General features: G+C 41.0%; 1 protein-coding gene across 4 annotated transcripts in view; it reads left to right on the top strand.

Moving 5' to 3' along the window:
* The window catches only part of SS18 (SS18 subunit of BAF chromatin remodeling complex), a 49,692-nt gene that overhangs the window by 9,952 nt on the left and 12,920 nt on the right, over positions 1–26,820 (top strand). For all 4 annotated transcript variants that reach the window (XM_039548987.1, XM_039548989.1, XM_039548988.1 and 1 more), the window contains exons 4-5: positions 12,890–13,043; positions 19,397–19,618. In XM_039548987.1, coding sequence (XP_039404921.1) covers positions 12,890–13,043; positions 19,397–19,618 — 376 coding nt within the window. The remainder of the gene's footprint in view (positions 1–12,889; positions 13,044–19,396; positions 19,619–26,820) is intronic.

The raw sequence follows: 26,820 nt of genomic DNA, 5'->3' as shown, positions 1-26,820 counted from the left end.
CTTTGACTTAGAGTAAGAGCTGCTTAGCAGCAGCTAAAACATCAGTGTGTTATCAACATTATTCTACTGAATCCAAAACACAGCACTGTACCAGCTACCAGGAGGAAAATCAACTCTATCCCAGCAGAAATCAGGACAGGTGGCATAGCAGAAGATCTGTTTGTGGTATGTGCAGTATGGTGCATAATTCTGCATTAGCCTTTCAGAACACAAGTCCATGCCCAATTCAAGTTCAGCTATTTGTAAACTCAATAATAGAGAACAGAGCAAAAGGAAGGTTGAATGTTTCCTGTCAAGAGGCAAGGGAGCTATTAGTCATTACTGGAGCTTGGATTTTGAAGAATAATTGCTCTGATTAAATGTTAAATAGTGCGGGTAGCTTGGGGTGGGTTCGGACGGTCGGGACTGACGGAGATCTCTGAAGTCAGATCTTGGAACATGCGGTTTATTGCAAAGGGCGGGGGTACAGGGGCACTGCTTAGAGCTGCCAGCTGCAGCTCTGAGCAGGCCCAGGAGAGCAAGAGAGTAAGTGGGTAAGTAAAGAGAGAGAGAGAGCAAGAGAGGAATGAGAATGAAGAAGTGAGAGAGAGTGTAGTAAGAGTGTGAGTAAGAGTGGAGTAAGAGTGTCTGAAGTCCTGGTTACAATACAATAAATCATCTTCTGTACTGAATATTCTAATTGTCACTAACCAATCTAATACAAGATACAAATCCTATAGCATTTACATACAGCCTATAAGAGTTCGTATATTACCATAGAGTGTTACATCTTAACTTCTAAAAACTACTCTTTGGACCCCTTCTGCTGAGCTAGTAGGGTCTGCTCTGACCCTTGGACCTGCCTGCAAGCAGAGGGTATTGTTCAATCAAGAGGGGATTACCTTCAGTCGGCCATACCATTGTTTTCCAGTTGTTCAGTAACTAAGACTTGGTATCTCAAAAGGTGGCTTTCATTTCGATGTCATAGTTTTCATATTCCCAAAATCTTTTGTCAGGCAATCATATTTATAAGGCTTTCCTGTTTCATCTTCCCCAACATCTCCCCTGTTCTGATGAACAACTAAGATATTAGACACAGTCCTACTCGTCATTTTTTGCACACACTGAAGTATACAAGGTACTGCTACTAAAACTATAATTATTACTACTAGAATAATCAAGCCTATTTTACAGAGTTCCCTTAGCCAGGGTGCAAAGCTCCAACCATCAAACAAACTGTCTAGCCAAGACGGGTCATCTGTTGTAATTTGGTTAGCTAGGTCCCTTAGTTTTTGTAGCTGTTTGTGAATAGAAACAGAATGATCGGATAAGTTCATACAGCATAATCCTTCAAAATCTTCACAGCCATGCCCATGTGCTAATAAAAGATATCAATATAAGTTTGGTGTCTATGGCTGGGAGTTGGAGAAATGTGATGATTATCATATGGCCAATATTTATCAAAAGTAACATGACCAAAACCTTCTGGAAAAGGCACTCATTAAGTTGAGAAAGGTTTGTCAGGGCTTGTGTCAGATAGACAGATGGTATCGGAGCCTGCAGATTTGGCTAAAGCAACTCAGACATTTGTCTGGTTGATTTATAGGTAAAGCTTCACTACAAAAACAAAAGGTTAAAAGCAACATGCATCTACACAAATAATGCTAAAACTCCATTCTTTTCTTGAGCGGTTTTTGGCAGATCGCTTTCTTCTCTCAGTGGTTCTGCCTAGTTCACATTTCAGTGCTGGCTTCTCGGCTTCCACTCGCGGGGTCACTGGCTGGAGTGGAACTGACAGCGGGCTTTGATGTGTGGTACAGCTTCACGTTCTTTGCTGGAATCCACTTGGTTCCTTCACCTGTGGAGAGACATGCAAATCCCTTTCCCCACATTATAAGATCATATGGTCTTTCTATTTTTCCTGATTCTAGATTCTTAATTAAAACTGGGGGGTGCTCTTTCAGTTTTGCTTTTTTGTTGTTTAAGAAATGTCTGAAAATGAGGGGATCAGGCTCTTCTGCAGAGCTGTTCAAGAAATTATAAACATACAAGGCTTTATTCAACCTTCTGTGAGGTGTAGCCTGGGCTTTTCCCCCTTTCTGTTGATTTAAAATGCGTTTTAGAGTTTGATGTGTTCCTTTTAGGGTACTTTTTAGCAGTCGTTTAAGATACGGTGAGCAAATGCTACTGTATCTTGCAGCCCTTTTTAGTTCCTTAATTTCGGGAGTGGGGATGGGAGCCCACGTTTTAGGACTGTCAGGCTGTTGGCTAGCTATCACAGGCTTAGTTAATAGACTAAGACTTTCATCTTTATAGATTTGGAATCTTATTTCATGCCAATCTGTTAATTGAGAATAATCTGAGCACTTTGGAGGATTTTTTGATTCAGAAGGTAGTGCTGACAAACTCTCAGAACTCGTTTTCTCTTTCTGGGTTGCAAGATCCCCGTCGCTCGCTGGCGGGACTCTGGGGCTCATTGCAAACAAATCTGGCTGCTTTTCAGGGTTTACTTGTGTTAGATTTAAAGCATCAGCTCTGGCAGAGGGGCTCTCTGTCCCCCCTGTCACTGGAGCTGCATCATTCCCATCCATTCCCACCCGCTCGCGGCTTGTGAGGCGAGGCTGCGCTGCGCGGAGGGATGTTGCTGGGCGGTGGAGGGATACGGCTGTGCGGTGTCGGGGGTCCCCGGCGGAGCCGCGGGAAGATGTGCGGCTGGTCCCGGGAGCGGTGCTGTGGTTGGAGGAGTGTGAGCGGAGTGATATCGCTGGTCTGGGAGTTGCAGCAATTGCGCATGCGTGGGTTGCGTCATCAGGTCAACGCGGCAGGCTGTGATGGCGGCAGTCCGTGTGGCAGGCGGTTCGGGCAGAGCGGGAGATGGCAGGACTGCAGAACCAGGGGCTGGGGCTGCGGCCGCGGTCGAGGGAGGGGGTGATGGGATGATCATGGATGCTGGTGGGGGTGGGACCGCACTGTTCAGCAGCTGAGAAGCGGGAGGCTGCGGTGGATACGGCAGGGTCCGGTCTGGGGCCACGGAGGCGGGCGGCGGTGGCAGGGTTGCCCTGTCGGCAGGAGATGATCCCGGGGCGGTGGGAGGCAGGAGGGCCGGCGGCTGGATCGCGGCGTGCTGCCGCTGGGAGCTTGTAGGCTGGGCTGGGGTGGGTGGTGGTGCGGCGGGCAGGAACGGCGCTGCCGGAGCGGCGGTGCCGGGAGACGGGGCTGGGGCAGCGGCAGGCACGGAAGAGGCTGCAGACATCCGTGCAGACGCTGCGGCACCGGCACCAAGTGGCTCGCGGGACTGGGGCGCTCTGCGTCCCAGCGCGAGCGATGGTGTGCCGGGATCGGGGAATTGCGCAGGAACGCCAGCAGGGACGGGAGTAGACATAGGCGTCTGTGCTGCCGCGGGGCCGGGGGACAGCTCGGGGAGTGCTGTGTGCGCTTGAACGGCAGGGTGGGGGGGTAGGGTTCCCTGCGGTAACGTGCACAGGGGGTGCCGGGGACAGCAGTGCGGCCGTGACCGGCGCTGTCGGCACCGGTGGTTCGGGAGCGGCAGGAGACTGTGAAGACGCAGCAGCGACGGACGCGGATGGAACATTGGCTACCACCGGCGCCGTGTCGGGGGGGGGGACCTGGGGGGCTGGAAGAAGGGTCGCGACTTGGCTTTGCGGGGGGCCGGCTATAATGGCAGCCATGGCCATAACCGGCGCGGCTGGGGGAGGGGTAACACCTGTAGGTAGCAGGGGGGTAGCCGCCGCCCCCGCCGGGGTATCGCCGGGGGCGGGGCCACCATGATGCCAGCAGCAGGGGGTGGGGTAAGAATGACGGCAGCGGGGGGGGTGGAGCCGCGATGACGGAAATGGGGGGGGGGCACGTAGGGGCAAGGGGCGGGGCCGCGATGACGCTGGCGGACGGGGTGGGAGAGGCGAGGGGCGGGGCTGCGATGATGCTGGCGGATGGGGTGGTAGAAGCGAGGGGTGGGGCCGCGAAGACGCTGGAACCGAGGGCGGGGACTGCGGGAGCTGGGACAGCAGGGACGAGCGGGATGGCGGGGGCGGGGATGGCGGGAGCGGTGGGAGGGGCCGTAGGGTCCGGTGGGGTGGCTGGGGCCGGGGTAACGGGTGCCGGGACCGCGAGCGCGGGGGGCGGGGCGGCGCGAGTCAGCCGGACCGCGGGTACTGGAGCCGCGAGGTCCGGCGGAGGGGCGGGGGCCGTGCCCCGTTGCGGGCTCGCGGCGGCAAGGGGCGGGCTCGCAGCAGGAGCCGGGCTTGGCGGGGTGACTGCTGCGGGCGGCGCTATCGCAGCAAACAGCTCTACCAGCGCTCTGCAAGCTGGGAGCAGCTGTGTGGCAGCCATATCCCGGTAGGAGACATTATTAAAGAGCTTAACCCCAGCTGTGTCCCAAAAGTCTCTTGTAAAGACGGCTGAACGGTCAGCATTTGAGAAATTAATCAGAGTCCATTCTAAAAGATTTTTTAGCTCCTGTTTAGGTAATTGACTTGGACCGGAGCTTATAAGTAAATGCTTAAGTTGCTTATAGAGATCTCTGTCATGGGCAGAGTGGGTTTGTCCCATTATTAGACCAGTATGATACTCACTTAGATGATGTCGCAGGAGCAGTGTCCTTAGTCAGAGGTCCGTTGTGGGGGGCTGGCCAGGCACTCCACTCGGCAGTCAGGACGCTGCTTTTGGGTCCTTTCTCAGAGCTCCGGTTTTAGGCGTCGCGTGGCAACGGCTTTCCATGCTCAGGACCTCACAGGTGGGTCTGCACTGAGCTCCAGTGCGGGCGGTGCTGAGCACTACTCGCCTGTGCTCGGGGCGCGCGGCAGGGTCCCTCCGTAGAGCTCCGGTCGGCACTGCTTAGCAGCGTGTCCGTGCTCGAGGGGTGCCACGCAAACTTCCTCAAAGAGCTCCAGGGAGCCGCTGCGCAGCAGTGGCCGCCTGTGCTCGAGGACTGCCAGGCAATTCCCTCCAAGAGCTCCAGGTAATCCCCGTGCTCGAGGGCTGCCTCGGCAGAATTATAGAGCTCCGGCTTTTACGATGCGCAGCAACGGTATGCTGTGCTCACGACAAGTTCTAGGTGGCTATAACTGGTCTTTTAGTTACCGTCCATGGAGAAGTGTCCCACAGATGGAAAAAGCTGAACCGGGCCTTCAATCACGTTGTGCGCCAGACTGTAGGTTCTGGGTGTGGGTTCGGCAATCACGTTGTGCGCCAGACTGTAGGTTCTTGGGTGGGGTTCAGTCTGGACCGGGCGTAGACGAGAGATCTCTGAAGTCAGATCTTGGAACATGCGGTTTATTGCAAAGGGCGGGGGTACAGGGGCACTGCTTAGAGCTGCAGCTGGCAGCTCTGAGCAGGCCCAGGAGAGCAAGAGAGTAAGCGGGTAAGTAAAGAAAGAGAGAGAGCGAGAGAGGAATGAGAATGAAGAAGTGAGAGAGAGTGTAGTAAGAGTGTGAGTAAGAGTGGAGTAAGAGTGTCTGAAGTCCTGGTTACAATACAATAAATCATCTTCTGTACTGAATATTCTAATTGTCACTAACCAATCTAATACAAGATACAAATCCTATAGCATTTACATACAGCCTATAAGAGTTCTTATATTACCATGGAGTGTTACATCTTAACTTCTAAAAACTACTCTTTGGACCCCTTCTGCTGAGCTAGTAGGGTCTGCTCTGACCCTTGGACCTGCCTGCAAGCAGAGGGTATTGTTCAATCAAGAGGGGATTACCTTCAGTCGGCCATACCATTGTTTTCCAGTTGTTCAGTAACTAAGACTTGGTATCTCAAAAGGTGGCTTTCATTTCAATGTCGCTTATAGTTTTCATATTCTCAAAATCTTTTGTCAGGCAATCATATTTATAAGGCTTTCCTGTTTCATCTTCCCCAACAAAATAGTTTTTAAAAAATGATAATAATTTCTCAAGATGTTATAGAAGAGAAAAAAGTGGCTGTGTTGGCACAACTGAAAGGGTGCTGTTGGAAATGAAGAGTCACTCGAGGGAGCTTCTTAACCCAGAAACTACTGATGCCTTGAAGTGGCTCTGAAAACAGAAGGGAGAAAAGATTAAGAGAATAAAAGCAGGTATTTATTTGAAGGGCCTTCAAAAGTCAAAAGGGGCTCCACCCAAGATGGACCCTGGGTCCTGGGTTTTTTACACTTTTATAAGTTTGGTCCACTTGCATATCAGGGTTAATTCTCCAATTATAATTTCAGGTAGTAATGTAATTACCTCAAGTTTGCTACCCCCATCAGAGGCTTTAGTTTACATATTCTGGGGCCTTGGACAGCAAGGTGTCCTTGAGTTCAGGCCCAGAGAGGGTTTGTTAGTTCTAGCAAGCATGAGAGGACACTAGCTAACAGGCTATCTGAAGTTTCAGAGTTACGTACTAAGCAGTACAGGATTTGAAAAATAAAAAATTAAAACCTAAGGCTTCACTACAACAAGAAAAAAATAAACGAAATATGGGAATTAAGTTGTTAGGCTGTTAGGAGTGAATTCAGAGACTACTAGCTGCCACTTTAAACCAGAGGATTGCTCGAAGTTCTGTAAGCTACTTTGCATGTATTGTTAATCAGGTGTGTCCACATGGGGAGCTAGTGCACTGTACACAAAAAACTACTTCTGTTGCCTGTGAATTTCTGTGGCTGATTTAGAAATCAGTAAAAATAGCTGGCAGCTTGAATGAGGAGTATGCTCTAAAGTGTAATTCTTTCATACTTGAAGATGTGATTTGCCTCTCTGTAGTGCAGTATCTGCACAATAAATACCTATTTCAACTGTAGGCAGTTTCCTGAGAGCTGTACCAGCCAGTCTGGTAACGTAGGTACCGAGTCCTTCAGCCTCCATGGTTTTGCTGTTTCCCAAATGCCATGCTCTGAGGGTTCTGCAGGGTTCTTTCTGCTTTCGTTGAGTTTCCATAAGGTCTTTTGGCTAGAACAGAGGTGGATTTTTTTTCCTCTTAGGTTACTAAAGGCAAGCAAAACTTACAAATATCAGACCAAACTTTAAACCGTCTTAAAAGCAAAAGAGGCAAAGGCTGTGGAACACAAAGATTCTGAGAACAGATAGAAACTGCATTTTATTGGGGAGTTATAGAGCATCTCTAAAGTCGTCTAGTTTCTATAATTCAGTGATCCCCGAGTTAACATTCACAGTTGACTTACTCATGGTCAGTTATAAGAAGGCCATATGAATTCATGCAGTTTTAAAAATTTCTGATTTAAATGATTTTTAGTTTTTTTAAGAGTTAAGAACTTTTGGGGGATTATTTTTTTAAGTATCAGAGTAGCTATTGCTAGATATTTTAGGGTTAAATTTTGTTTGTTAAAAAGTTAAATAATACTGGGACAGTGAAATATTTTTATGCAGTGACACATGCAAATTGAAGCAATTAAAGATTCCAATTTCATCTTTAAACAGAGTGTTTAAGTATTACAGTATGCACTGTTTTAACATTTGTGCAAATATTAAGTCAGAATTTCTCTGATTTTTGAAGATACTGATGTAAATCAAGATGTGTAAACTGGTTGTCATTCTAAATTTAGAATTCCATACTCTCAGCATTACGACTGGTAATCCAACAGTGAGAGCACAAATTACATTTATAATTCACTATTTAAACATGATTGTAAATGCTTTTCCTTTAGAAATCTTCCCTACCCCCAAATATTACACTAGCTGGGAATTGATACAGGCTCTTCATTTTTTCATTTTAGACAGTCAGTACTAGAATATCCTGTACCTTGAAGAAGAGGAGTCATAACCCAATTACATCCCTGCTTTTTCAAATCTCAAAACCATATTCCTTTACAATCGTATTTCCCAGTCTGACACCTCAGTAAGTATTCCACAGGTGCCATCATCACCTATCAACAGAGTACTGCTTCCTGAGACTGGGACAGGTCCTGTGTATTAGCAATGTGATATGAGCAGGGCAGAGTACCCCCTGGGATGTGGTGTTTTGCTTTGCAGAAAATGGTATTTGAGAATTGAAAACGTTGATTGATTAAATCCTGAGTTAGGGTTTCTCTTGGAAAGAAAAGAAGGCTATGTTTGCATTCCCTGTAGCTTTTAATAGTTATTCTGGCAGAATTTCAAGAAAATTGTATTTTTGACAGTGTCGTGTAAATATTTGTCACTAGTTGTATTGATTAGCAAAATCGTGTTTCAATGTGCTTAACAGTATTTCCTGTTTTTTGCTTTTTTTTGGTGACTGAGTTGGTATTCCACCTCAGTTTTTATAACAATAGATGCTCCATAAACAAATCTTGAGTCTGCTGTTGATGTTAAGAAAAATCTAACCGTCTTCAGGTGTACAGATTTTATTGTTGCTGTATTGCATTTGATCTAATTTATTTAAAAGAAAATCCTCTAAAAAAACGCAGTGTAACTATTGTCTTTAATGCATGCTTTCAAATAACTTTTGGATTTAATAGGGTTTTGTTTGCTGTAAAGTTGTCAGTTAAAGTCTAATTTTTTTTCTTGTCTCTTTTTTTTGTTACAACTATTGGGTCAGTTTCAGTCTTTTTCCAGTTCAGATTTCCAGAGTTGCACTAAATAGCTTATAATTATTTTTTTTCATGCTCTGATAAATTTTAAATGCTCATAGTGGCTATAAGTGTAATCTGTGTGTTTGGGGAAATGAGCCAAAAATTAGTGTTTAGCAAGTGAAGCTATGTCTAACATCTTCTAAGTCTTTAATTTACTTTTTTACAGATAATAAAATATGTAACATTTTCTAATTCATAATTGGAATAACATCAGCAGTGATTTTAATTTTCATTCCTTTTTGTCACGCATCCAGCAAAAGAGCGGAAGTAGCCTTTCCTTTGGTTCTGTTCACTATGTTTGGATGTCATTTCACCCTTCATATCTAGACTATATGGCTAGGGTTCATTTTGGGTAGCTTTCCCTTCACAAAGGGTGGGTTGTTTCTTTTGAATACTATGTGATCATTTTTTATTTTAAAAAGTCTTTGCCATATGGAGTGCATGTTCCCGGGGATGGTCAATTTACTTAACTTCTGTAAAGAACAAAAAAGATTAAATAACCTAGTGTATGTGGCTGGGTGCGGGGTTTTTTTTGTTGTTATTGTTTTAGGGTTTTTAAACTAAAGTTAATTTAAAGAAGTTTATTATCTGTAAAAGTCTGGATCAACTCCACTAGAAATCGGGAAGCTGCCATTTAAAAACAATTTTTTCTTGTTTTCTTCTGTCTGCATCCACTAGAAAAATACTCTGGAGGAATTTCACTGGGGAATAATTATATCTGCAGGAGACATTTCATTTTAATTACTATCAGGTAGTGATTGGTTTATGATCTGGCACAAAGGCTTGTAATGCACTTTTAAAATATCCTATATAATATCCTGTATAACTGTTTCTATTGCATATATGTATGTGTAATTATCTCTTAATCTTATTTAAACTTTGTTCCAGTGTCTTGTGTTGATGAATATCTCAGGTTTATGTGATTTATGTGGTGTCCTGTATGTTTAATGTTATTTCTCAATTTACTGACTATTCTCCTGAGGTTTTCTTTCTCGTTAAACCATAAATTGGATGATCTACTTTTTGTATGTATCATACATTAGATTGTATTTCTGTCATATCCTCTTATGTTAAATTCCTTTGTATGAAAAAAAATCAACAAAAAAAACCTGTCCTTTTTGCTGTTTCAGGTGTAAACATTCACAATTTTTAATCACTGGTTGCCTGTCTTTAGAATCCTTCTGTTTTTACAGTATCTTTTTCAGATTACTTTGTTCAAACTGAATGTGTATTATCGTCTCAAATACATAGGCTTTTTTTTCTTTAATATTCTACCTCACTTTGGATTTTACTGAAGATAATCAGAAAGTGACCACAAGTATTATGAATAGATTTTATGGGGTTTTGAGTTTTCTGTTTGTTTTGTTGGGTTTTTTGCTTTGTTGGTTACTTTTTTCCACAAAACTGTCTGGATTGGGGTCAGTTCTTTGTTTGTTATTTTTTTCTGGATTAATGGCAATAGAAAGTTCCTCTTCCTGAAGAAAGTAGTTCACAGTTCAGTGTAATTGCCATATATTTATCCACGTTGAATTTCACTTGGCACATTCTGCTTATTCTTCCTTCCACATTTTCAGTAATGTTGCAGTATCTTCACATGTTGACATTTACCAAGAGAGATTTTCAGGAGACCTCTGTATGTTCCTTTACTCGTTGAACTTCGTGAACTTCCCTTTGGGTAGTTTCTGATCAGTGCTGCTGGACAATGTATTGCTCCAAAAGGCTTTGTCAAAAATCTCGTATTAAGAAGTTTTTGTTAATTATGCAGCTAGGTGATTTAATTAATATCTGAAAAAATTAATGAATTAGAAAGGTTTGACTTAACTATATTGACACTTTACTAACTCAGCTTTATCATCCTTGGAATTTTATGATTTTAATTATTTTCATAATTTTACCTGTAGCTCAGAGAACAAGGCTCACAGGTCCATAATTCCTAGAATTGGTCCTACTATTTTTTTTATAAATAGAGGTACAGTGTTCATCTACCTTCTAGTCATCTGATAGGGTAGTTTATTTTAATGGAAGATTGAAATTTTTTAGCCGCTTGGACCTTTTTCTTGCATTATTTTCAAGAATCTGATACAGATTTACACAGGTGTTTGGGCTGTTTCCATATCCTGAAGCTCTTCTTGATGAATTATTTTCTGGTAGTACCTTTTTGAGTGTTTTTACTTGCTCCCTCAATTGTCTTAATTCCTGTGGTTTGTGAAGGTTTTTGTATCTAAAGTCATTAATATTTTTTCTTCCCTGTCCTTGCATGTGTGTACTCTCTCATGCTGTTTTCTTGATAACTGCAGTGTTTTTCTTGAAGGATAGTTGTTTTGAAAACTTCCAGACTAAATAGAGTTGGAATATATATAGTTTTGTCTAAATAACCCTTGGAACTTTTTTGGTCCATCTTTCCACAGATAAGGGTATGCCCATGTTTGTGCAGTATCATATATAGGATAGCTAAAACGTAGGTAAGATCTAATCTTCTTTAGTACTTCATTGGACTTACTAATGTTTTATACTTGGAATTGAAGAAGTTCATTTAAATTCTAAAAACATTTCAGCTTGAATGATTTTCAACTTTGCTCTCAGTTTGCTGGCATGGGACTGCTCTGAGCTCTGACTGCTCATGTAGAGGTACCAAGTGTGTTGGTTTTGCTAGTATTCCTAAATATACTTTCCAAATAAAAATGAAAATATTCTGTTTGTTTTCTTTTTTGTTTATTTCTTTGTATATCGGTTTTAGATAATCTCTGTTAGATGCAAAATTAAGATGATAGTGAATTTTGAAGGTGAAGGGGCAGGAGGAGCAGCCTTGCCTTGGTTGCTCAGTAGTGGAGGAGGAACAAGCAAAATGGAGCAGCATTTCAGTCACAGTGTTCAGAGAGTAGAGCTGCCTTTCACTCTTAGCTTCTCCACCTTCTGCCACTTCTGCTATAGGCTGTGGAAGGAACTTTGCTTATTCTCTTCATCATGGAGGAATGAAAGGAGTTTAGTAAGAGAAGTTGCCTACTTGCTTGCATTTTTCTTCAATCTCCTTCCTTCTTCTTGCGGAAAACAAAGCCTTCACTAATTTCCTGAGGAGTTTTTTTAAAGAACTGCAGGGAAAATAATACCTGAGGTATTTGAAAAAATGTTGAGACAACAAATTATTACTGTTCACCCCCCTCCCCTGCAAGTAGTGTGTGTGTGTGTCTGTGTTACCCTGCTGTTACCATCTCCAGCACTCATGGGGAAAGCGTTACTCTTTACTACTGTATTGTGTTTTGTCTTTAAGAACCTGATGAGTAGTGTAGGCAAAAGTGGGGATTGAGCTAGACAGGAACTTAGGGTTCACCCCCTTGGTTCTGGCTGTGAGGAGAAACGTTGAAAAATGCATGTATGTTGTCTCATGGGGGGAGGGTTTTTCATGAATAGTTATAACCTGTAGACAGAGTCCTCAAAAGCCAGGGAGCCAGGCATTTGCTCTCACTGAGATGATTTTTATTCCCCTGAAAGTGCTTGGCTAAGGTATGTGAGGAGGATTGTAGAGTCTCGCAGGTGTTTTTAGTAGGAAAACAAAGCTGGCTACTAGCAGTTTCTGTGTCTCCTTACATAACCATGAGTAGAACCTACCAGTAAATTCCCCCTTGTATTTATTGTTTTTCTTGCTCTCCCTCTTTGAACTCTCAAGGTTATTCAGTTATTTTCCTCACAATTTCATTAGGAAATTTGCCAAAAACATCCTTTCTAGGCAGCTGTCTCTGGACCTTTGGAGGCCAGCACTAATGTGCTTCCAGTCTGTAGGGGGTGTTTGGCACAGAATTATGAACTAGGCCTTCATTGCTTTGGGGGAGAGCGGGGAAGAGATCACTAGCATTTTACCACACCCAGGTGCAAATTTTTTGCTGGTCTATGAGCATTCAGAGGCTTTCATCTCATGTTGTACCTGCTTTGTCCCAGTGCAAGGTCTGTTAACAGCAACAAATTGTTGATGTGAGAGAATTACAGTGAAGACTTATTCCTCTGCTGAAGGAAAGCTTTTGTGTGCGTTTGTGTGTGAGGGAGTGACTCCAGCAATCTTAAACTGTTCAGCTGTAATTTTTTAATGAGACATTGATTTGTGTTTTTTTTATTTTAAAGTGGTGCTCAAAGGTGCTGTGGTGTTGTCTGCATGTAATACTTCATGTAAAATTGATCAAAATGTTAAACGTTTTGCCAGAATTAATACTGGGAGGAGTTAAACATATCAGAAAGAGAAAGACGTGCGTTTCAGCACTTTCTTTCATACGCCACTGAACAATATAGGCAAGTGCTGTACCGTATGTACATACAATATATTTGTCAGACTAACTGCTTCTCGTGTTTGACTAAACTGTCTCCTTTCAGCCACCCACACAGAATATGCCTATGGGTCCGGGCGGGATGAGTCAGAGCGGCCCTCCCCCACCCCCGCGCTCGCACAACATGTCTTCAGATGGTATGGTAGGTGGGGGCCCTCCTGCGCCACACATGCAGAACCAGATGAACGGCCAGATGCCTGGTAAGTTTTTCTCCTCTAAGACATTAACACCAGCGTTGCCTGGCAACTGAAACGACATGGGGGCTCAAGGGATACTAGATTGTTGATGACAAAACTGCTTTGAATGCCCCCGAGTACAAGCTCTCTTAGAGTTTGTTAGCTACAGAGCTACGTGACCTGTATTCAGTGTTTATCAGGCTGCCCTTGGGCTTTGATGTAGCTGACACACAGCATTCCTCTGATGAACAGAACTGGCTAAATTTAGTCTGTTTGAAACCATGCAGTACAGCTGGCTTTAGAGGGCTTACTGGGGAAAGGTATTGGCCTGTGGCTGAGTGAACACAAATCCTTCCATAAAAAGATAATGTGAAATCATTGTAGCTAAATAATTAGATAATATAAAATAGATACGTCTGAAAGAGGGTGTTTCTGATTTGGGTAAATGTTAAAAAAAAAAAGATTGCTTTTACACAGCTTCCACTAATCCCCTGTGTTCTTTATTATTGAAGATGTGTTGAATCGTAAGGGATTTGTAAAGAAATGGCCTCCAGATTATTGTTCTAGGTGTAAATTTTAAGTCAGTTTCTATGCCATTCTGTTTTGTAATAAAAAGAAAAGTACTTGGGAAGACAGAAACAAAGCACCGAAGGAGGATGATAACATGCCACATTGTACCTACCAATACTGACTTTGGGGTAACTATTCCCTTTAGCAGTCAGATCAGAGTGGAGTAGGCAATGGAAGAGCATGCTTCTTTATATAGAGGCTATTTTCCTGAATTTCCACTTGTAAAATCATATTGCCTGTTTCATGTGAAATGGCTTTCAGCTTAAAATTGCCTTCCCAGGGTTGCTTTTGTTCAGGATCCCTTCCTTTTTTTTTTTTTTTTTTTGGTTATGGAGGAACTTTTCATACAAAAGCTCCTCAAGGTATTGATACTTTCAAGAAAGGAAACTACTGTCAAAGGGTCTTTGAAAATCCGTCTTTCACTGGTGACGAGGATAACCTTCATGACAGCAAACACAGTAAATAACGATGCAAAACTTAATACAAAGTAAAAAATATAACGATTGCTGTGGCCTCTAATTTCTGTCCAAATCTTGATAAAATGGACTTGATAATGGCAGCTTTTCTGGAAGAGTGGCTTGAACAGCCTCCAGAGGCCATCTATAAGAAGTGCAATAAAAGATCTAGAGAAGTTAGTTTCATCATACATGTTGGTCATGGTCTGCATTTGGAAGTGTAAAGAGCAATATATGCTGCTCCCTAAGTAGGGCAGAGATACTCTGATTATGGTGTCTTTTATCCATCTAAGATCCATCAGTTCCCATGGAGAATAGCATTGCCTCTCAAAAATCAGTCTCTTTGACCCTCAAGTGTAATCATATTATTGTTATTATAGTGATCTTTTCCAAGGAGAAGGATTACTAAGTCACAATGTGAGCATAATGACTTCACTGCAGAGCCACGGGGGAGAAAAGTCACTCCTTAAACATACATATTTTGTAATTAGATAGAATAAGAAAAGAGCTCTTACGAAAATATGTAAAAGGTAAATAGCTTTGTTTTGGTATTCACCTAGACAGATACTTAAATACAGTTTCCAACTAAGCTTTAATTTAGCCTTTCTTCCAACATATTTCCTTTTATGAATATGTGTTCTTTCCTTCTCAGTTTGAAGTTTTCTCTGAGGATGTGAAGATAAAGAGCTTAGAATGAGGGCATCTCTAATATCAGAAAGGCACACTAAAATCATTTCATAGGTAGGCGTTGGAAAAAGGGAAACAGAATGATCTTGTTAAGTGTATAGCTCAGTTACACATATCTTTTCAAGTATGTGTTAGTTCACCTGTTTGTGAGCCTTTCTGTATTTCACAGAGATGTATGTCTAATAATGTCTGCAGTGTATGCATTTGCTTTCTGGTTTTAGAGCACTTAACTCTGAAGTTTCATAGACATTTGTAATAAAAACCAGATACAGAATCTTAAATATCTGTAGAGATGATCTGTATAAAAGGAGTAAAGTCACTAATCTTAAACAGAGAGAATCCAGGACTGTCAGTTGACCAGCCTGGGAAAAATAAAATGCAGGCACTTAAAAATGCCAGCCAAGGATATCAGGTATTACCTGAGCAGGAGCTTCCACAGACCTGAGTATGGGCAGAAGGGCTGATGAGAGGATTAGAAGAACTGCCTAGTGATGATCAGGGCATGAGTCATTTTAAAGTTCTGCTATAGACCTGTCCTATTGCCTGAAGGGCAAAGGATGATTTTTCTTGTGCTTGTGTCCTGGTTAGTACAGAACCTGAAGTGCTGCTGAGGCCCTTAATTGCATCCCCTGACAAATGCGTGTCTGTATCCTCTTGCCAGGGAAGACAGTCATGACAAACCTTTTTCAGCTGGTGATACACTTGAGTGTTATCTGTACCTGTGACAGATTGTGGGTTTTAGCTGAAAAAATTGCTGTCTGAAGAGTTCCTTTGACTGAATTTATGTGATGCAAAGTAAGGGTGATCTCAGTTTGGAAGGAGATGATGAACTAAGATGTGCTAGGGGCAGGTTGTCTTCCTGATTTCTTGAGGTTATTTTATCATACGTAAAAAGTTGAAAGATAAGCCTCTCTGTAGGGGTCTCTGACCTTTGTTGTGGCACTGGTAGGTGACCTTCCTAAATAACAGGTTGTCCTGGTTCCGGCCAGAACAGGGTTAATTTTTACAGTAGCCAGGAGGAGGCATGGCCAGGACCTGGAGGTTATTCTAACCTGGTGGAGGTTCTGTGTGGTGAGCAGTTGGCCTGTGAATCCTTTGCATCTTGTACACTGTTACTAATATTGTTGCTGTTACTCTTCTTATTTCATTGCTGTTTCCAGTAAATTGTTCATATCTCAACTTGTAATCTTTACTTTTTGTGCCTCCAGTTCTCCTCTCCAGCCCAACACAGGAGAGTGAAATGGGGGGAACAGGGGAGTGAGCAAGTGGAGTGTGGTTTGGAGCATTTTAGTGGAAACAGTAAATTCGGGAATAGCATTTCTAAACCAAAACACATGCACTTGTGTGTTCCCAGCAAGTTCTCTCAAAGTCTTCTTTCCTTCCTGCAAATTTAGTCTCAAATGTACTTAGTCTGGATTACAGCTTCTTGGAGGTAATGTGCTGTGCATAGGTGGTTAAGAGGAAAAAAGACTTCTGTTTATACTCAGGATAGATACTTACTCTGCTAACTTTATTATAACACAGATCTAATTAGTATGGCATTTAAAGCAGTTACTTTAAAGTGGAGATACATACTTCATGCCTCATTAATTCACTCACAGTTCATTCATATTCTCTTCTTCCTATTTCATTTATCCATATAAAAAAAAAATCAATTGCTTTGTCCTTATACACGAGAGAACCCCATGAAGTGTTTTGACAAGCTATAAAAAAATTATATGTAAAAGTGTGTTTTTATTATTTTTCATTGGCAAGATTTTTGATACTATGGTCTTAGCTTTTTGTCTCTTTGTTTTCTAGCTTTTTGCTAACAAAACCCCTGATTTTGACCACAGAAAATACACGTACCTCACATTTCATATGACAGCTTTTTCTTATGAGTGCTTTCTCCTGTTTTGGTGCTACCTGAGACATGAAGTGTAAACCAGCCTTTTAGAGAAGATGTTCTATTTTTTCAAGTTACCTCTTGCGATGATTTTTGCCTTCCTCATTTTGCTTCTTACATTATCAGTTTTTAAAAACTTACTCCCATGTGCTGGCCTAACTCTCTGAAATCTGTCATTGACAATGTCTTCCATTGATCAGAAACAAACAAAGCCACTCCCTGGCCCTAACCTTCTGGCACTAACCCTGTGTATTCCTTCCTTTAATTAGGAAAGGAATTAGGAGAGTAGTCTTCTAGCAGCTCTGCAATGGTAGCTTGGCGCTACAGTAGGAAGCTTTTCTTCACCATAGCTTTACCTAAGAGCACATTCACGATTGAACTCATGGTTAGAGACAATCTCACTTTTTCATAATTAAACTGTCTCCATGTTCTCACTGAATTAGGCACTGAATTCTCACTGAATTAGGCAGTGTTGAATTGAAGACGGACAGTATAGGCATCTGTGGTATTTTTGTGGGCACAATCCTATTCACTGAACTAGTTTTTCTGTATTTGTGGTGGATCTGCCTTTGTACATTTCAGCAATCTCTGCTCACCTTGTTTTGCAGGAACAGTGAACTGCATGTATGATACCTTTTTCAGCTTTTACAATTTCCTTGACAAAATAGGTTTGTGTTTATTTCAGTAAGGTGTCTTTAAAAGGGCAAGAGGATAAACATATTTTTAAACTTACTCTCTATTTCTTCAGTTTGGCTTTAGTAGCTGTGTTCATTTATCGTTGTTATCTTTTTCTTTTGCATCTTTTTGTTTCAGTCAGTTAGTATGGTCTCTGTGACCATGTGTGCAGCTCTCTATGTCCTTATTTCTTCCTTCATTCTACCCTAGGTCAGTGCAGTTTTTTCATTAGCCAAGGACTTAAGAGCTGTTTACATCTGAAGGCAGAGGGGGGTGTGTGTGGTTCTTTTTTTTTTTTTAATTTTTGCCGGGAAATATGTAAACAAATCAGTACCTTCCTACAGCTCTACTAGCATAGTTTCTTTGAGATTCCTCTTCTTAGAGTTTTCTAGCTTAACAAAAAACCTGTGGCATGTTCAGCAACAGCAGCATCTTCGTGGTGAAATCTGTACATATCAGCATTAGCCTTGTTTACAGTTGACCTGGTCTGTCATGTCCACTGGTTGTACATATTTTCACGAGGTCTTTGTGTGGTGCTTGTCTTGGGCATAATCCATGCATTTCATCTACTTTTTTTACTTGTCATAGTTAATATCCAGTCACAGCTCTTACTAATTTTAGTCCTAGTAGCTGTTCACCTGTTCCACCTAAAGTAATGAGAAGCCTGACCAGATGGTACTGTAATGTTGTACTTGTTAAAATACCCATTGAGAGTAGATGTAATTCAGAGAATAATCCATATTCAACCTGCGTTGTCAAGAAGAAGGGAAATAAAAGGTGAAAAGATGATGTTGGCTCAACAACAAGATGGGTGTATTAACGAGTTGCTTTTCCTTTGCCTCTTGACAAGTTGAACTGATAATTTCGTGTCTGTCCTTCCAGTCATCATCCCCCACTCTAGTAATCTGCAAATACAGTTGCAGAATATTGGCTATACAGTATATGATCAAAAATGTTAAATAGTCCTTCAGCCGTTTTTATTCTGCATTGTCTCATGGGATCTGAATCACTGCAATGCTAGGTCCACTAGAAATCAAAAGCATTGATTTTCTCTTGTGTTGAAATTTTCAACCTTATTTACAAGTGGAAAAGATGCAGTTCATTGTCTGCAACATTTTCACTTCGTCCTTTTTTCACACCTTTCTCTGATTTCCAAGGTTGTTCTGCGTATGCACAGCACAGGTGACGTGTTTACCGACATAGGTCACTAAATGCTTTCCATTTACATGTCATTCTTACAAAAAAAGTCATGATTGACGTATCAAAAAAAAGTCTTAATGTCTTACCATGAAGATTTGTTCTCATTCCCATCTCAGGAGATAAACTCAGGAGTTGTCTTCTTGTCAGGAACAACTTTTGATTAGATTTTTATCTACAAGGGCACTAAAACAGCTCTGTAGAATGAGTTTGGCTCACAGATTTTCTACAAAAGCCTTTGCTGTTGCATCAGTGATCCATAGAGTGCTTCCTCATTCTTTTATGGGTAACTGTGTAATCATTTGAATGAAAGTTAGCCTAAGTTAACATTTAGTGGTGGGTTTGGCACTGTTAAATTTGTTGTTGGACTTGACAATCTTAGTGGTCTTTTCCAACCAAAGTGTTTCTGTGATTCTGTGTAATTATGTCAGTGTTAATAGTGCCTGCGTTTAAAAATAATCATTAGTTTCAAAAAATTGTCTAGTATGGGTTGTTTGAATATACAGAAATGTTACAGCCTATGTAACAATTACAGCTGATAAGAGTTATCAAGCTGTCTGTTACCCTGGTCTTGTGCAATTCAGGTTGAAATTTAGGCTGTATTATGAAAGTACTAAAAAGACTAGTTTTGTGTATGATACGGATAGAAGATGAGCTATGTGATAATTCACCTTTGTTTTAGTAGCTTTAGCTGCTCAACAAAAGAAAATGTATTTCATAGTAGAGATGAACTTTGTTACTCACTTGCGTATTTTTAAAGTAGGGAAATCACATGCAAACTGTATTTTAAATTTATTTTAATGTAATTGTATTTAATGACTTCTCTTTAGTTTTGTGATTCTGTATGACTGTTTTCACCTGCTTTTATGATGCTTAATGTACTTTTTTCCCTGTTTTTCTTTCTGAAGGACCCAACCATATGCCTATGCAAGGACCTGGACCTAACCAGCTCAATATGACAAACAGTTCCATGAATATGCCTTCAAGTAGCCATGGGTCCATGGGTGGCTATAATCACTCAGTGCCATCGTCACAGAGCATGCCAGTGCAGAATCAGATGACAATGAGCCAGGGACAGCCAATGGGCAACTATGGGCCCAGACCAAACATGAATATGCAACCAAACCAAGGTAAGTGAGGTGCTTGTTAGCTTCTGTAAAAGGAAAACATCTTGGGTGCAGATTTTTTTAAAAGGTTTTATGTTGTAGATATCTTTCTCTAAATGCATTTGTATCCTGAGATTGGCTCAGCTGGTTAGAGCATGGTGCTAAGAACACAAAGGTTGTGACTTCAGTCACCATATGGGCCATTTACTTAAGACATGGGCTCAGTGATCCTTGTGGAAGGATCATCTCAGAATAGGATGTGAATATTCTGTACCTATGTTTTGAGGATTCTACATCTCTTTTCTCCCATGTGTCTGTGACTTTTTTTTATTTGCAGACATTGAACTATTTTCAGGTGTTACGTGAGAATCTGGAAATGGATCTAGTTTTGTCAGTTATAAGCTGGAACTGCTGTTTGTCTATCAGACTTTACACTTCTAGCTAAGTGTTATTATCATTCAGGTTGATAAAAGACATCTCTACTTTTAAGTCTCTCGGTTAAATTGAAAAATTAAAAGTCAGATAGCCCTCAGATTGTTATACCTATTTAGTCTTTGTTTTCTGCTGCATGCTGTTTTTAGCATGGAATGTCTGTTAGTCTTAGAGAAGAAAAATTCAGTACCAGGAACAACTCCGGTACTCCCTACTGCTTTCATGAGATGTCCTTGTGTATATAGTAAAAATCAAAACTAATTTAGTATCTAAGATATTTCCATTGCATAAACCAGTGATGTTTTGGTGTCCTTGTTGAAGTGCAAGGACATTGTGGAATTAAAATATTGCGTTAGAGTCACAGCACAGCAAATTATTAAGTTGTATATGTACTGCATATTCTTATAGATGTGCTTTACAAGTCAGCAAGCAGTATTTTCAGCTTACCTGTTAAGTCTGTTTACTGCACTGGATCTGTACATAGCACCTGCTAGAAGACATATGACAAACCGAAGCTCCACTTTTTTATATGTAGAGACCATCTGTTCCTGAGGTGTACAGACAGACCAGGTCATACTGATCGGTTTGATTATTAGGCTACAGAAAGGTGCAAAACAGACAAAAGACTAACTTAATGAGAGGCTAAAAATAAGTCATGATGAAACAGCTGTTTCTGCACTTTTCTTACCAGTAGAAAAAGTGGGAAGTCTGAGTCCTTCAACATCCATATTGTTAATAGCATTTTTCTTAAAATACAACAGCAGAAGAAACAAAAGGTAGGCACATAGCAGAGGAAACCATCACAAGCGGGAATATTTATGCATCTCTCTGAACTGGCAAGTTATCTCAGTGTTCTGTACAATACACAATGTAGTAATTTTGTAAACGTTGTAAGATGCTTTGAAAAAGCCCTGTGCCAGTTCAGTTCAGGTTTTTTAGTTGCAGAGTTAGCAATAATTATGTAGCAGTATGTGTGAGGGAGCCATCTAGTAAGTCACTCTACAGAAAACAATTTTGTGTGACTGGCCTAAAATTTAGGAGATGATTCCATCTCAAAGTAGCATTCTTTACTCTTCCTCGTAATATTCCCCTGTTGTGTTTTCTGTACTCTGTCAAACTTGAAAATTGGTCATTAGAAGTTAAGCAGAAATAAACTTAAAAGATTTCTGTTCTGAACAAGTAATGGTACTGAAGTGACTTTGGGGATTAAAGAATAAAACAGTATTAACCAAATTATAGGTTCAAGAACAAGAGCAAAATCTTTAGTTAGAACAATGGTCCCATTGCCATTAGGGCCACACAAACTTTTGCATTGTGTAATTCTAATTCTGCCAAGTTTTGACCCTTTAGGCTGAGACTTTTTCCATTCCAAGTGTCTGCTTCAAGGCTGGTTCTGTTTTTTGCAGAGGTTTCACAGAAGCAGAGGGCTGTAGGATAAAAAATTACATTCTTTAAAATGTTTCAGTGTCTCACAAAAACAGTAGTAAACAGAGCACTTAATATATAAATGTAGGAATGCAAGTGCCCCTTTAGAGCAAGGCTTTGAAACTTGTGTGTTATGCAAGCCAAGTGCTATTTGCTGTTAAGTGAAAATACTGTTCCAAGTATCTGTGAGAGAGGAAGTCTTTAGTCTGAAGATGTGCATGTTTGTTATTTTGATCTAAGATGATTCCCAGTCAGGTCTGCTTAATACATTTCCTTCATTTTCTACTCTTAGTTGTTACATGTGTATTGAAATTTGATGACAAATTAGAGGAATTATTTTTGTATCTTCACTCTCTTGTGACTCCAAGCCAGGCAGAGAACGACAGAGGAATCTGTGAGACCATGAGAGATTTAGATAGGTAACCGAGCCCCAGTCTGGCTGGGCAGAGGTCTCAGCCAAGCATGGCGACTTCAGGCTTCTGACCTAAGTGAAGAAGCAAGAATGAGCTGCTAGGAAATGCACTCAGTGCAGTTTAACAGAAGGGGAATAAACAGATTGTGGCTCAAAGATTTCTTAGTTGTGCAAGAATTCAGAAACAGAAATGAACCAAAATTTCTGAACCTCAGTGTTGTTGTCAGGAGACATTTGTGAGCCCCTAAGCATGTTTTGTTTCTTTGTCTTACAGGAGTGATTCATACTGAAAATGAGAGATCCTACTACATCTGTCAGTTAATAACAGCACTAGCTAAATACAATGCTAAATATTCTGCAAGATGAGATCTTAGCATCTCAAGTTGGCTGTTAAAAATCAGTAGATGTTTTTGACCTTAATCTTTCTTTATGTGGGTTCCTCAGCTGTAGAGGAATGATGTGATGGTAAGATTATGATACCATCTGATTTCACAGGAGAGTTATGAAAGTATATTCATTATGAAGATTTGGACAGATTACTTATGGGTGCCATAAGAAAACCATGAATAAATTAATAATTCTGTCTTCATTGTTGGACTAGGTGTCACATCTCACATGGACTATTAGGAAGAAACAAAATACTGAAGTAGTTTTTCAGTGAGTAATACCTACTGTACTGAATGAAGCCAGTACTTCCAGGGGAAAAAAAACATACTATTAAATAATATATAAAGCCATCATAACACTCAGAAAGGCTTGATCAACACCTGGGTGGCTTTAGCATAACCTTTTTATGTGCACTTGCTACCAAAACATCTTGCTGTATATACACCTTGTGAGGCAGATGGTGTTAGCAAGAAAAAAATGAAAAAGTGCTAATTGAGAAATAAAATGCATAGTAACAGAACTCTTTGCTGGATTTACTTCCTGTATCCACTTTGTATTCATTATTGATTTTGCACTAGTTATAAAATGCTAGCCAGAGGAATACCTTAAATGAGAAGCAAAGTTTTCATGGTATTGATTTTACAGTCAGTCTAGTTTAAAAGAGGAATTCAAGTAATTTTGGACTTAGAAAGCAGAATGTTTTAAGTGGAAGATTCTGTAGATGACTCTTCGTTGAAAAGTTATTACAGCAGCCTGGGACATCTGCAAGGAATATTGGTTACATTTTTGGAAAAGATAGGAAGCAGAAGGAACTGATTGAATGTGGAAGAAACTATGTTCTTATGGGTACATTTCTTGTGTATGGTAAACTACTTAGGTTGAAAAAAATCACAAGTGTGGCCAATTTTTGACTTTTGGGAGGGGAGATGTAAGCATGATTTTTCTGAAACCTGAAACTTGCATGGAAATTCCTCTTTTTTTATGTTGAACAAATCTTTCACACCTGGGGAATAATATTTAATAGTAGAAGGAATACATTTTACAAGAACCAAGACATTGTAGCTTGGCCATCTCAGAAACTCTGTTTCTCAGATACTTTTGCTACACGTGGCCATCCCAGAGACTGTGTTTCTCAGATCCTTTTGCTGGGATTCCATCCCCTTGCCAGAAGAGTTTGGCGGAAAGTTGCCAAGCTCCCAGTCTCTATTTAATGAGCATTATATTATATGTTGCCTGTGGTAAGGGAAGGGAACTAATTTACAGGTGAACTCTACAGGACAATATCATGTTGACTCAGTCATTTGCAGGAGACCACTTGTCAAATCTGGTGCTGAGATTTTTTAATGACAGTTTCATTTATATGAACTTAGAAAAAAATCCATTAAAATTTCAGAGCTCTTTCACTTACAGGCAAATATGGAGCAAATACAAAGCTATGGAAAGAGTAGAGATGAGGCAGATGCAGATTCCTGTTCTTTTGTTGCTACATAAAGGAACATAAAGATAGGAACATCCAATGTTAGCTAAAATATAAATGTATTCAGGGTGTCGCAGACCAGGATAAAGTGATTTCTGAGTTTGAGTACCTTTTGCAAATGTCTTGCCATCTGTTCACTCCCATGTAAGCTGAGACTGTTAGGTTTCAGTACCTTGACTGCTTACAGTAGTCAAGCTGTTACAGAGAAGGCAGGGCAATCTCAGGTTTTTTTGACATCTAACCTATTAAAGGGAAATAAAATTGCCTTCACATTCTGAAACAACATCATGCTATAGCTGGATTTGTAGGATGTCTAGCTGTAGAAGACACTGTAGTTTTGTCATGAAAAAACGAAAGATACAAGCAGCTGCCACAGAGCTTGTGCTTTCATCTTCTTTCCCTAGGGTAAAACATGAAAGGCAGTGTTGGTAACTAAGGAATTTTTTGTATCACATTTTATGGACTAGTTTTTTTTAAAATGATACCTGAAATTATGTTTTGGTTTGAGATTAAAAGTTTGTGGAGTAAGGTAGTGTGGAGGAGTGTCTACTGTCTTTAATTTGCAGCCTAGGTTATACATTAGGAGTAGCAAAAAGTTTTGTATCCTCAAGGTCTTTTGAGATAATGTTTAAACTGCATCTGGTGTTAAAACACCTTTAGGATGGTGGTTCATTTGACTAAGCACATCTGAATTGTAGTGTTTGTCATGTTAAATTGACCCTACGGTATAGTTTCTAAGATAGCTCTCACAAGACTTAAAACCATCACTTAAAGAAACAAGCATTTTTTTTAAACATGTAGACCAACATCGAAAAGTTTTTGCTGAGGGTTGCTGCAGTGGTACATATTTTGTTAGTTTTGTAACAGTAGACACAGTGATGAGATTGCTGATGGTAGGTGTAGCATGGTGGGCTTTGCTGATACTCTAGATACAGATATCCAGTTGCTTCATCCATGCCAAGTGCACATTTTAAAATGCCTAAAGAACCGACCTCTGAGCAACACAACCATCATAATTTGGAAGACTGAAGAAGCAATAGCTTGTACTGCTGCTTTTTGGTCTTACCCACCTGTTCCCATTGCTCTTTAGTCAGAACAGCAGAGTCACCAGTTCATTTGTGAGTGTGGTTCCTCACTTCTCTGCTTCCTCAGAAGGTTCAACCACATCAGCACTTACTCTTGTCCTCTCATAGCATTTCCCACCAGTATCTGAGATTCAGCGTAAGGGACAATGCCAAGGAGACATTTTTAAACCACTAAACTTTTCTGGAGCTCTTTCATCCTCTGCACTTCTGGTCTCAGATTTGTTAGCTTTATCTGGGACCTACTTTCAGTTTGTATTTCTGTTTCTTTCTATTTATCTTACCTGTGTGAAGACTAGGTTGTCAGTTTCTAAAAGTCCTTTCCTGTCAGGAGACTGCCACTGTGTCACTGTACTTACAAGAAGGTCAGGTAGTAGTCCATTTTTGCTTTAATCTACCTACCTTTTCTTCCCTGTACATGAGGCCTCTGTAGGAGATCCTGGCTGGAGCAGAAGTTACTTTTTTTCCTTAACTGCTCATTTCAAAGTTGTCTACACCTACTAAACAAAAATGTGTATTCTTGATAATGTAGGCTAGTTAAATTCTGTACTTCCACATTTTACAGAGATAATCATAACACAGTATTTCTTTGGATGCATTTTGAACTCTGTACAAATCAGATACTTTGTCCTCTCTGGATTAAATTATTTTAGAAATTCACAAAAAAAGAGTTTCTATAGAGAGTTTTTGAAAGCAGTGAGCATTCTCTTGCAGCTCGCAGTTTTGAGGGCTTTGTATATGAGAGTCTTATCTCCAGGTCTGGAAGAGATCATGACTTCCACCAAATGTAGTTTGTTGTGACCTGATGAGAGATTCAAGAGCTGTGTTTCAGGGTGCTTGTAAAAATATGTGCGACAAATATTAGAAAGCATTATAGAATCATTGAATGGTTTGGGTTGGGGTTGGAAGGGACCTGAAACATTATGTAGTTCCAGTCTCCCTGCCTGTGCTACAGCTAGCTCAGGTTGCTCAGAGCCCCATCCATCCTGGTCTTGAACGCATCCAGGGATGGGACATCCACAACTTCTGTGGGCAGCCTGTTCCAGTGCCTCACCACCCTCAAAGTAAAGAATTTCTTCCTAATATCCGATCTGTACACACCTGCTTTCAATTTAAATCCATTGCCCCTTGTTCTGTCACTATCTGCCTGTATAAAAAGTCCATCTCCCTTGCTTTTATAAGGCCCCTTAAAATACTGGAAAGCCACAGTGAGGTCTTCCTGTACCCTTCTCTTACCCATGCTCTCTCAGCGTTTCCTTATAGCTCTATCCCTCTGATCATCCTTGTGGCCTTCCTCTAGACTCGCTCCGACAGGTCTGTGTCTTTCCTGTGCTGGGCACCCCAGAGCTGGATACAGCACTCTGGGTGGGCTCTCACCAGAGCAGAGTAGAGGGGCAGAATCACCTCCCTTAACCTCCTGGCCATGTTTTTCATGCAGCCCAGGATACAGTTGGTTTTTTGGGCTGCAGGCCCACATTGCCAGATCATACCCAGCTTTTCCTCAGTGCAAACCCCCAAGATCTTGTCAGGGCTGCTGTCAGTGAGCTTCCCACTCTGTACTCACGTCTGGGTTTGCCCCGACCCAGGTGCTGCATCTTGCCCTTGGACTTGTTGAAATTCATGAAGTTCTCTTGGGCCCACTTCTCAAATTTTTCCATATCCAAGTAGATAATGAATTAATAGTTGTTAAGTTTTTTATTAAGTTTCGGGATTTTATGTCATATTAAGTATTACATGGTGAATAAATGTGGCTTTCTCCTAGGCGAGATTTTTCAAATGGAGGAATAAATTCAAAGTCCTCTCATCCCTCAAAACTACTGCATAAAATGGTTATGTTCCATGAGGCAGTAGAGACCATGGTGGTTCTTTTAGGTATCTTCTTAATAGGAAGAACTAAACTGGAAGGAAGCCAGGCTGTCTGTTATGAACACAACACACAGCCTGATACAGGGTAGTGAATTCTCATTGTGGCTCTACAAAGCGTTAATGAAGTTCTAATTTAAAAAGCAAA

Source organism: Corvus cornix, chromosome 2 (assembly GCF_000738735.6).
Source record: "Corvus cornix cornix isolate S_Up_H32 chromosome 2, ASM73873v5, whole genome shotgun sequence".
NCBI classification, from domain to species: domain Eukaryota; kingdom Metazoa; phylum Chordata; class Aves; order Passeriformes; family Corvidae; genus Corvus; species Corvus cornix.
This window is presented reverse-complemented; position numbering and strand designations above follow the sequence as displayed.